Here is a 13,110-nt window from a genome sequence, read left to right on the forward strand (position 1 = left end):
CCTTAAGGAGTAATAAACACACATGAATTTTCCTTAGTTGCACTTTAAAGTGATTTTAACATACTACTAGACCTTAACAATAATATTTAATTGACAAGATTATGCATTTGTATGGATTGAAAAGGTGGTAGATATCTAATTCCAAATGAATCATAAATTTTACTTTTGCATAACATGTTTTATTAATTTCTTTATGGCCAGGATATTCTATTTCCCTCCTGGTGAGAGTTTCTTAAAACATAGTAAGATAATTTAAACACATTTAATTAACATTTATCATCCATTTTGTAAAGTAATCTAACTTATGTCTTTTCAAATACTCTCAAAATTTTTCTGGGATATAGACCACAGAAAGACTATAGAATGATGTAATAACTAATGGAATTTTTGTTTTAATTTGCTTCTCTTTTTAAGCAAAACTTTCCTTTCTCTGTTGACCTTATTCCAAAGTAAGCTGACAAACTGAATGACTTACATAGTTTGTCAGTGAAAACAAACCTAGCACCACTACCTGACAAAATAAGGCTGTGGGTGTTTCTAAGGCATTTTTATATTTCTAGTGCCTAGTGATATAGGAATATAGTGATATAGTAATAGGTACTCAATAAATAGCTGTTGAAGAGTTGAATTAAGATAGGCACTGCTGCCTTCTCTTATGGAGTAACATGTTTCTCAGGAGTCTGAGTATTCATTCCATATGTGTTGAGCTCTTCATTTCATGGAATAAGGGGACAAATAAGTAAGAGATGCTAGGAATTAAGATTATGTTAGTGCTAAACCCATGTTCTTTTCTTTGAAAATTTAATATTAAACAGAACATGTACACATGAAAGAGAGATAAAGTAATAACATTTGATTACTGATGATCCTGGTAGATTAATGAGATATTTGTCCATTTTTAAAAAATGCAAATCAAGCAAATATATGCTATATACTGAGAATATAAATAGGAGTGTTGACACAAAGGACAGGATTGGCTCTTTCACGGCTGTTAACATTTCTCTCTGAGTATATACCTAAAGAAAAATTTTAAAACGTGTACCATTGACCTGATAGAGTCATTGTACTCTTACTCTCAAAGGTATTTCTCTCCTGTGTAACCAAGGAAGGGAGCTGGAAAGTGTACACTGTGAAGTGGATTTTAAATAGCTATCTTAAAGAACCAACCTAGGAAATAAAATTGCTTTGTTTGCATGTTTTACTCTTGGTAGTGGGGGTGGGGACACAGTGAAGTTAGTGACAAGATATATATTTTCTTTTTTTTTTTTTTTTTTTTTTTTTTTTTTTTTTTAAGTTTTTTTTTTTTTTTTTTTTTTTTTTTTTGAGACAGAGTCTCACTTTTTTGTCCAGGCTAGAGTGAGTGCCGTGGCGTCAGCCTAGCTCACAGCAACCTCAAACTCCTAGGCTTGAGCGATCCTTCTGCCTCAGCCTCCCGAGTAGCTGGGACTACAGGCATGAGCCACCATGCCCGGCTAATTTTTTTTTTTAATATATATATCAGTTGGCCAATTGATTTCTTTCTATTTATAGTAGAGACGGGGTCTCGCTCTTGCTCAGGCTGGTTTTGAACTCCTGACCTTGAGCAATCCGCCCGCCTCGGCCTCCCAAGAGCTAGGATTACAGGCGTGAGCCACCGCGCCCGGCCTAGATATATATTTTCTTCCATTTCTCATTTCTTCAATGAATATTTTAGATATTTTGTTAAGCATATTTAATAGTCTAAATTAGAAAAGAGATGTAAACTACTGGAGCTGCTTTCTCTTTATTCCTTTAAATTAACTTTTTATTGAAGCATAATATGTAGACACAGAAAAGTATGTGTGTATGTATATATATATATATATGTATATAAATATAAAGTTAGCTCTTTATTAATGTTCTAACTAAAGCATATGACTTTGAAAAATCAAAGCCTGAGTTTTTAAAAGGATGCTTTTAAACCATAATATCTTGAGTTTTTCTGCTTTTTCAGGGGTTTTCTTAGCCTACCAGTGTGAATTTTGAAGAGTGCTAGCAGTAGTAAGTAATATTCTAGGAAGATGTTGCTTTATATAATGAATGTTAACAATGGTAACAATGTATTTTGTAAATTATCCTGAGGAGACCTGAGAAAGGATAAAGGGGAGAGGGGAAGATAAAGGAAAGGAAAGGATAAAGGCAGAGGGGAGAAGGGAGAGGGAAGAGGAGAGAGAGAGAGAGAGAGAGAGAGAGAGAGAGAGAGAATATTAATATCCTGCCAATAACAAATAACAATCAAACAGTAACAACACACAGGATCCTCTTCTGGATGCAGTTACATTACTTGTACAATGTGTATCATTTCCACCTTGGATGAAGGTAGAAAACATTTGGGAATATGGGACTCCTCTCAAATTCTCTAGAAAATGTGTGTCCTAAGTTTACTCCTGATGAAATTAGAGTTTGAGCATTTTCCTGTTGGAGCTAGGTAGGTTCTCTAGGAGCAGAATTTGATATACTCCATTAGCTGTAGCAGCCAAGGACTTGCCAAATAAGACAAAGGAAAAGAAAACAAAAGTTGTATTTAAAAGATATTCTTAAGTTCTCTTCTGTAATGAGAACTATTAAAGCTTAATATGTTTCCCAGATGCATTAACAGCACTACCCTATGGAAATTGATGGTCAGAAGACCAGCTCTTCGGTCCTACATGGCTGGTACTCAACCATTGATCGGTTAATACAAAATACTCACTGTGTTCTTAGTCCTGTCATAAGTGTGACAGGACATACAGAAATATCAATGTCACAGGCCATTCAAGACAGTCAATTTATTTGCCAAGAGATGATCAGTAAATTGAAACAATTAGCGAATAGCCAGGTAGGCTATATAATTTATGGCTCCTTTGTGTACTTTAGACTATGGCCAACCAAGAGAAGTTCAATATGTTCACTACTGAATTATGCTTTCTAAGGAAGGGCAAAGCAGAGTCTTAACATTCTAGAAAGATTTTAACAATAAAGTTGAAAACTAAAAGGATTTCTGTTAAGACATGAATTTATCCTATCAAATGAGACTTTTTCTCTCCTAACTCTCCAGAATTAACTGAGGTCCATATACTGTGATTTGGCATGCACTTTTTGCAATAAGAAGACATCTCCCTGACCTTGAAGGCTTTTCATGTAAAATTTCTGGGGCCTTTATTTCTTTTGCTATGGATGCTGCAGCTTTTACAGTGGTAACACTTTATGCAAATGAGTCATTTTTTCTTTGCAATAAAAAATGTGGCCATTAAGAAAATTGAGCCCCTTCCTCTGTTTCTGTCTGCACCCTATCTCTCTCTCTGTCTCTTTCTTGATCTCTGTATTTTCTCTCTCTCTCTTTCCCTCCACCCTCTGTTATGATATAAACATATTGGAAACATTCCTTTTGACAGTTTAAAGCAGCTTTCTTCAATTAAACCACATAGGAATGATTTTCTAGAAATAAAGCATTTAAAATATTCTCACTTGTTCACTGTCTTTAACTCAATAATAGGTACTAATATGCACGAGATTTTCAATACAACTACTTACTGCCCATCACTACAAAAAAGTTAAATAATCTTTATGAAAGAGAAAATGAGCCCCCCTGAGTGTCACTCTGTTTGCATATTAGCATGTAGCCAGGTCTCTGCCAAGTTGCTTTCTGACTGACTGCTACAGATGCTCTTTCTCAAGTATTCTGAGTCATATCTTTACTGCAAGTCTTCAGGGACAAACAATAGCACCTGTTCCTCACAAGATATCAGGCCAGTTAGCCCATTCATGTATCTTTAATGAAGCTCTGGGGCAGATGGCAAAAAATGGCATCATCAACAACTTAGCACAGAGAAAACAAAGGGGATAAGTGTTGATGCAACAGTGCTGTTTTACGAATTGGAAGAGACAGAACCTAAGTGTTTCATACACATCTGCTGCTGTCTTGATTCTCCGAAAGACGTGAGGAACACCCTAGCAATTAAAATTTCTGGGCAAGTAGCCTATTTGATCAAGAATGTGTTCCCTACCCTCTCCAAATGGGAAACAATTTGGTCATGGATTGTAGAAGTTTGCAATTAATGGACAGTTGTGCTTTGGGGTACATAGTTTATCCCTTTCCTGATGCACTAAGCTTTACCCATGATGGGGTTTCTGGTTTCTTATTAATCATTCAAGTGACATACCCAGCCAGATAGTGCTTGTTTACAAAGCAATAAAAATAATGCAGTTGTTATGTTTAGAGATATATTTTAGCCACATCAAGTTTTATTCTTTGTACTAACAAAATCTATTTTACTTCCTTATCTATAGGATAATTAAAGAATTTTGAATTTGAGCTTAGGAAAAGTTATACTTTCAAGAAAAATGATGCTATTTGAAATTTTGATAACTTCTTGGAAAAGCCATGTGGAGACTGGTCACTATTTTATGCAGTGAGGGGAATTCTATTATTTTTTTATTCTTCAGTAAGTATTTTGGGGGGTTGCTGTTTCCCGTGTGACTGCCTTTCCTGGCATGCCACCAAATGGGAAAATAGGATGATGAGCAGGAAGAGGAAAAAGCAGGATTACATTCTTCAGAGCAGAATCTTTTCTGTATCTTCAAAATTCTTTATCTGGCCTAAGCACTGGCACTCATTGCAGTGACCTTAATTCACAACTTACATAAGGGGAAAATATTTTGGATGCTTATGTGATTCTTGTTTGGCTACCAAGCCCTCTTTCCTTGCCCCCCACCTTTACCTTGCTCTTGCTTTCAATTTGTGTCCCATATTCAACCAATAATCTTTTAGTAAGTACAATAAATGGAAAGCTATGGGGGGGGGTCTTACTGCTTTAATATAATCTTTCTGCTTATATCACTTGCATTGGGTTATACTGGTGATTATTTTATAGAAGATGATAGTTGGAAGTATTCAATGACCCTCATTACCCTTGCTAATTTTAAAGTCATAATTCCTTTAACACACTAGGGGAATTTGAATAAGATTGTTGGATTGCATTGATGTCTGTACCCTGGTTGTGATACTGTACTCTTGCAAGATGTTACCATTGGAGGAAACTGGGTTAAGGGTGCATGGGATCTCTGTATTGTTTACTATTAATATAACTGCATGTAAATCTCAATTATATTTATTAAACTGTCAGTGAAATTATTGTTATTGCAAAGACTTGTATTCCCTATGTCATTTAGACCTGTTTTATAAAAAATGATTTCATACTTCATATGTTATGGTACTTAAAAATATAAACTTTGACCCTGACATATCTGGACTTGAATCCTGGCTCCACCACTTTTTAATTGATGATATTACTTAACTTCTCATGGATTTGTCTTTCTCATTAAATGAATATGAATAGTAACAGTAAGTACCTTTTAGGGTTTTGAGGATTAAATGAGATAGGACATTTAATTCACTTTTCCAGTGCTTGCCATAGAGAAAACATTAAAAAATATTAGTTGCTGTGTTATTATTATTGTCATTATCATTGTCATCACTATTATTACTTACATAATTAGAGCTAAAAGAGAAACTTTTCATCATCTTCTCTCAGTCTAGATTCTAACTAGCTACTGAATATTCTGACTTCTCTTTAATAAAGGGCACTTTGAATTTTCACATCATTGTTTCACTTAAAATAAGTTATGGACAATTTTATCATTTGAAACTAAGTGATCATTATTAATGAATATATTGTAATAAAATACTGGAATTAATGATAGTTGATATTCAGATCAAGTGTGTTCTGGGTAAAGATAAAAGAAAGGAAGGAAGAACTTGATATAAAATTGAACAACATTCATAGTAACCAAACTCCAACAATATACCTCTGAAACGCAAAATTATTTTCAGCTGGAGACCTCCAGGTTTTCTCTGCTAAAACAGTATATGAAAGTGATTTCTCTCTTTTATATTACTGAAGTCCATCTGGTGTAGTGGAAAAAGCACTGGACAGGGTGATTAGAAGTTCTGGACTCTAGATCCAGCTCTGTTACAGGCTTTGTAACTTTAGGCTACTATCTTTTACCTTCTCTAGCCACGTGTTTCCTTATGTATAAATTCTGAGCATTGGGTTAGATTAGTGATTCTCAAAGCATGGCCCTTGGACCAGCAGCACCAACTTCACCTGGGAACTTGTTAGAAATGTACATTCCCAGGCCCCCACCTCAGATTTACTGTTTCAAAGACTTTGAGGGTGGAGCCAAGCAATCTGTGTTTTAACAAGTCCTTTGGATGTTCTGATGCATACTGAAGTTTGAGAATTATTACTCTAGATTAAGCTTTAGTCTAAAATTTAAATTATTGCACCAATTCCAAAGTTTCTGATTCAGTAGGTATGGAGTGGAGTCCAAGAATTTGCTTTTTTAAAAAGTTCCCAGATGTTGCGATGCTGCTGCTTAGGTGCCATACTTTGAGAACTACTAGGTTAGACTATCTCTAAACTCTATTCCAATTCTATGTTTCTATAATTACTCTTGCTTTCACAATGTCTTCTGTCCTCCTTATTTACTTTGTCTCTCAACTTACTGAAACAGCCGGTTGGTTAATGGTTAGCATTTAAAGCTTCTAACATATCTTAGCTTGTAGAGTGTGATGGACAGAAAGAAACTCCCTAAATTCTTACAACTTATGTTAATATAAAACACCTACAGCTCTTTGGCATTAAAAATGACCCTAAACAGTTTGGTTAGTTATCTCATGCACACAGACAGTTACAGAAGATATAACTTCAGACACTATGATTCAAGAATGGAGGTCTGATTCCTAATTGCAATTGACCTCCTCATGTTCTCATAATCTGAAGAGCTTGGGAGGCCAATGCAAAAACAAAATCATGTTTTCATTCTAAGATGCTGCTTAACGAATAACACTAAAGACCTCAAATTACATTTTCAAATAATCCTTGTAATCCCACCTCTTCTCTTTCATGGTCTTCTAGATACTTGGGATGGGACAATGCTCTGTGAGGCATGTTGTCTGCTAAGAACATGACAAGCCTCTGCCGGCAAAACTGAATTATTTAGTTGGCTCATGTTTTCTTTCTTGAAGTAGAGTTATGGATAAGATTAATTATTTCTTGTTTTATCAGCAATTTGATAATTTTCTAGTCCTTAATATGTAAACTATATAAGAAAAGAGCAAGGATCTAACATTTACTATGACATTACACTACTACTATGTCAGGCACTGTGCCACAAGCTTTACTTTTATTGTCTATTATTAAATAACCATGTAAGGTAGTACAATTAGTTTCAGTTTTATCATGAGGAAATAGCCTCAGAAAGGTTAAGTAACCATACAAGATCACGCAGCCAAGAAAATAACAGTATATAGATTTGAGCTCAGATTTGTTTGCCAACAAAGCCTTTGTAGGCACCTGGTAAGTTTTCAATAAATGCATGTTGAATGAATGAATTGAAGGAATGGTTATAATTATACTATCTCATTAATGTTGACTTTTGACCAATCATAGAATTATAAAGTTGGAAAGACTCTAAAGATTATTATCTAATCAAGTTTTTAGTTATGTATTTACTTTAAAACATCTCTAACATGTGGAGGTATACAGCCTTTTCTTGACTACCTCTAGGGAAAGGACATACATACTACCTCTTTAATCAGAGTGATTGTGGAAAAACTTATTAGATAATTCTTTGCATTAAACTTCCCTAAAATTTCTTCCTTTTGAGCTTAGTTCTGTCCTCTGTAACCACTCAGTCTTAATTAATCTTTCTTTCATATATCACTTTCAAATATTTGAAGATAACCTTATATCTTTTCTCTCCTAAGCTAAATATTCTGATTTCTTCAACTACTTCTCAAGATCCCTCACAGATAATAGCAACATAATAAATGTTTGTTAAATGAAAAAAGAGAAGAATAAATAAATGTGAAACCCAGATTTCCTCCCTCACTGTTTCCCTTCTTTAGAGTGTGAGCCATCTGTCCTATGTTCTAGGTGCTAGGGCCATATTTCTAGAGGAAAATGAAATGATTGTCTTTGATGTGCTCTTGTTGTGAACAATTGTCATCCACAAAAAATGCTGCGTTTTATTTTCTGGCATAGAACAGTACCATGTCTCTGACATTTCAGGTTTGCATCAGGTCACAACAGCTGGAGTTGAGCAGCAAACCCAGTGCTTTTCTTCAGGGTTAAAGGCAAGACCTGGACACTAGGGGATCAGCTCCAATTTAAGCAGGCTAAGTTTGTACTCTAATGTTTGAAACTTGGGCTTACCTCAGCTAAAATGGAAGAAATAGCTGCTCAAAGCTAGTTTCTTTCACGCCCCACTGGCAAGGTAGTAATTGCACAAAGACCTTTTTATTATAAGTTGATTTTCCTGAGAAATGAATTCAGAAAAATACTGTAAAGTGTTTATTTTTTGCTTGCCCTTTATTAACCCACATCTTAGGGCTTTCCCTAGAGAAAATCTGTTGGTAAATGAAACCTCTTAGACCCACACAGAAGCTTTTTTTGCACTGTATCCCTGGCTATGGAGGGAACAGGGACAGGACAAGGCAAGTTGGTGCTATTTAAACAGGGTCATTAGCCAGTATGTGGAATTTTGCCTAAAGAGAATATTTAGGAATTTAAACAAGGGAAAGGTTTGAGTTTGGTAGAATTACTGGTAAAGGTTTGTATCTTAAATGGGATATAATAAATACAACTCTTTTATACTGGTAAAAAGGCTGAAGATCCTGTTTGAACTTAAAGATCGTTTCTTTCGGTACATCTTATTTTGATCTTTAAATAAGAAAAGTCCTATATTCAACCTATAAAATCGTGTCCTGAAAGCCAGGACAAAACCTTCCTGTCGTACTATCCTAGAATCAGGAAAGCATGCATAAAGAAGGTAGCTAGGAAATTAAAATGTAATTTTCACAAGCATGATTCTGTCATAGCTCTTATTTTCTTTATATGGAATACAAATACTGATATAGAGTAAAGATTTTTCTATTTTGCATTTTTGTGCTCTTTGATACATTTATTGAGGTCAAATGAAATTTGATATAGTAGGATTTATTATGAAATGCTCTCTGAATACAACTCCATAATTACCGAGCTACATGGTAGTGCATAAAGCTGTAAAACTGCTTAGCCAGACAAGCAATTTATATGTTACATCAAGGTGTGTATGGCAAAGAATATTAGTTTAATTGGGAGCCAAGATGTAGTAGCCTTAAATCTGAAGAGCTATATCTTTAACATAATGCAGCGAGGCTTTGAAATAAGATACCTAAACTGGGGAGATACAGCTTTTAGAATATATAACAATTAGACATTATTTTCTGTCTAAGAATATTAAATACGATTCTCAAAATAAAGCACAGAATGCAAAGCAGGTGAAAGGGCAAAACCTCTCAACATTGTACAGTGTAAGAAAAGAAGCAAACTCGTTTCTTCTAGTTCTTTGTTTGAAGGAAAGAAAATAAAAGGGAAAAAGAGAAAAGAAACCAATTAACTACAGTTTGGTGGAAGTAGGAATGAAGCACATTCACAATGAAATTATGTCCTTGGTATGCTAATGGCATCTAATAAAAGTGAGTTGGTGGATTTTGCCTGAATTTTCTCAGATTGCAGATTTGGAATGAGGTTAGAGGTGAGTGGCTGTGTGAGTACCAGCACACCACCAGGAGTGAAAAACAAATACTTCTTGGCATACATTTGCTCTCTGTCTGATCATAGGCTCTCTTCTGTTTAGCAGGTTCAGGGTCACATGCCTCCGCTCATGATCCCAATTTTTCCACATGACCAGCGGACCCTGGCAGCAGCTGCTGCTGCCCAACAGGGATTCCTCTTCCCCCCTGGAATAACATACAAACCAGGTAAGTAGAGAGGGATTTAACATTCTTTTAGAAATGCTCATATCCACATGTTTTGTTTAGTATTCACAACAAACACAGGAACATACAAGGGAACTATGAATAAAAAGATCATAAAAGCTTATTTTAAAATATTAATAAAATTAGAATTGTGAAGAACAGGCATTGCAATAAACTGACTGCTAAAAACCTTTACATTCTCTTCTTCCACGAGTTTGTTCTGAATTCACAGATGAAATATTGCTTTCTCTGGGGACTACAACATTTTTGTCAGTTCTCTCTCATACCTTTACTGTGAATAATTGTTTATGTTAAAGATCCTTTCCTCTTCCTGAGAGCTTTTATACTTTGGGAAAGTGATCACATATAGTATAAAATGTTGTTATTGTGTGTTGTCAGATTTCTCTTGGAAAAAAGTTAAAACTCAGCTGATTTAATTAGCTTACTGCTAATAGGTAAAATTCTTTTTGATTTTTGTCCAAATAATGAAGCATTCAGTAATATTTTTTCATTCATCTTTGAACCTCGAAAAACAGGTCATGTAACCTTGCAGTAAAATATGTTTTGAGATGATTTTGCAAATGTTATGATTTTTCTTTATTCCTCTGAGTTTACTGGACTCCTGGGGAATTCAATTAGGGGCATAATGGTTTGAAGCTTCTTTCAGAGCCTCCTTGTAAACAGGGCTTTAAATGTTTAAAGATATGTTGCCAAAGGAATCCAATGTAAGAAGATAGTCAAGTAAATAAAAGTCAACCTTAATTTCATTTGTGCATTCTTTGTAAGTGACCTCAGCTCAGAAGTAGTGACCTTGTTCTACTCATTAATAATTTCTGTGTCAAGTTCTTTTTAACATATTAACCCGATTATATTAACCATCAAATCTGAGTACAACAAATCTGAGTGCAGCAGTTTCTTTGTGTATGTGGTTTATAAAGTGAACGAAGGCATTTTAATATGCTTAAAGCAATAATAAAATATAAATCACTTTACTAAAATTCTGAGTAAAGAAGATTACTAAATAGCATAAAAATAAACCTGGTATGTTTTAACATCTATTTTAATTGCTTGTTGCCATTGATTACTCTTTTGCATTTGGTAGAGAACTCCCTTTCTTATAAGAAAAGATAGGATGTCTGTAGCAAAACTCAAATGATTCAAGAAGTAGAGATGTTAAGTGATTGGCTAACTTAAGGACTGACTGACAATTCTTCAGATATAAATGAGTCAAACCAGTATTACCAAAAGGTTTATGGAGACCTGATTGAAAAATAATTGTGCCATTCAAATTGATAAAAATTAATTTTTCTAGAGCAGAATTTTTACAGCAAGTTATAATTCCTATGAAATTGGCATCTATATTTAGAACAATAGTATATTTTGTCAGAGAATGTTTTTGTTAGTGCTGTGGTTCAGTCCTTTTCTGATCTCTGTAAGTCTGTAAGTTGTTCTGAACTATTTCTTCATCTTGACTTCCTGTGGAATATTGATGTAAACTAAATTTACTGTTCTCTTCTGAATTCGAGTTGCCACCCCTGTACCAGTCCTAGAAACACTTTAAATGAACCATATATGGAAACCTCTATATTTGATTAAAGTTAAAATTTTCCACATTTTAAAATCAGGTATGAGCCTTATTTTCTGTTAGACATAGCTTGTAACTATGTTACTTACCTAATTTTCTTAAAATAATGTAATTTTTCATGGAAGAAAATATTGTTATATAGACAATGAATTTAGACCACTTTTTAAAAATCTCAAACAGCATCAATAAGATTGTAAAACATGTATCTGAGAAGAATACAGAGACTGAGACAATATTGTGTAGGAGGTAATTACTTCTATTAAACAAAGTGTAGCTTAGACTAGAGTCCTGGAGTAGCAAAGCTGTATTTGATCACGTTGGCCAAACCCTCTTGAGTAAGGCGGGACAATAGGTTTGGAGATGTAGGAAGATTTTTAATCACAAGCAAGGCTGGTACAAAGGTGTTTATTTTCTAGTGACTCCTAAGTATGTCAGAGAATTTAATTAATCAGAATTCTAAATCCTTTAATATTTTGGCTAATCTAGGCTTTATTATATAAAAATTATGTTTCAAACGGATTAAAATTATATGTTCTTATGCTATTAGTAGAGACATTACATGCCCAGAGGACTTAATCTACCTAGTGTTTTTGCCATTCTCATGAATTAGGGAAGGAGACTGCTATTGGAGTGGAGTCTGGACAAGCAAAACATTTTGCCCCAAACTGAGCTATAGTAACTTCATTTGAAATACACATGAGACAATAACTAAATTTTTAGAAGAGAGTAACTGTCACATGTGAAAGAATTGAAATGGTGGTATAATTTATGTTCTGGTCACTTAAGCAAGAGAATGAATAAGAACTACCTTGGTCTTGATAAATTAAAAAATAAATTTCTCTCTTCTTTTCTCTTTCTACTTTTCCATAATCTAAAATAATTCTATAGTGTTTGTGCCTCCAGCTGATTGAATAATTGTCTTGATTTCCAGAGAGCAAGGACCACCTTGGAGTGACATCCACTGTTTGCTAAAGTTGGCTATTTCTTAACCCTTATTAGGACAAGGTAAACAAATCCATTCATAGGCCTTCACTCCCTACCTAGAGATTTGACCCATAGCTTTGGGAATTTCAGGGTCCCAGCATGTAGAAACACCAAGCAAGCTCTGCCATCTTGGTGGGTTGCTGAAGAGACATGTTGCCCACAGGGATTGTACAGCTCCAGGGCAGCATCCTTCAGACTGATCTTTCTAGAAATAGATTTATTGAGTCTTAAGCCTGAATTTTTTTTTTTATTCTTTTACCAGTTCTATAATTAGAGACATCTTTCTAGAAAGAAACTCATTATCAGGGCCTAAAACAGAAACCATGGACTTTTTGATTACTTTGCTGTTTCACATCATGATACTGTAGCAATTGAGAATAAGATGAATACATTTGAGTAGTGATGTTTGAGAAAATTAAAAGATGAAGGCTCTTTCACAGTTGCCAAAATGTATATCAGATCAAGATCAGCTTGCCTGAAAAATAAAACAAATGAATATCCTCCTTCATGCTCTGGGGATGATGCAGCTGACCCATTACTTTGTGTAGTTGGGATTTTTAAAAGGCTTGCTGCTGAGCAGCACCCATGAAGGTTTCCTGGGAGATCCTCAGAGGAGGATGTCTGCCTGCTCCTGGATCCTCCATTGACTTACTAGTTATAATACAATAATAGCTAAAGCTTACTGAATGATTACTGTGCCAAATACTGCGCTAAATATTTCACATGGATTATTTTATTT

At 34.6% G+C, this 13,110-nt stretch overlaps 1 protein-coding gene across 27 annotated transcripts in view; it reads left to right on the forward strand.

The window, feature by feature from the left end:
• The window catches only part of SOX6 (SRY-box transcription factor 6), a 631,508-nt gene that overhangs the window by 484,932 nt on the left and 133,466 nt on the right, over window positions 1-13,110 (forward strand). For 19 of the 27 annotated variants that reach the window (XM_076002133.1, XM_012780692.3, XM_012780698.3 and 16 more), the window contains one exon: window positions 9,682-9,805. In XM_076002133.1, the coding sequence (XP_075858248.1) occupies window positions 9,682-9,805 (124 nt within the window). The remainder of the gene's footprint in view (window positions 1-9,681; window positions 9,806-13,110) is intronic. The other 8 variants (XM_076002147.1, XM_076002131.1, XM_076002148.1 and 5 more) reach the window with 1 other exon arrangement.

The sequence above is a fragment of the Microcebus murinus genome, chromosome 4, assembly GCF_040939455.1.
Source record: "Microcebus murinus isolate Inina chromosome 4, M.murinus_Inina_mat1.0, whole genome shotgun sequence".
In the NCBI taxonomy this organism is placed as follows: Eukaryota; Metazoa; Chordata; class Mammalia; order Primates; family Cheirogaleidae; genus Microcebus; species Microcebus murinus.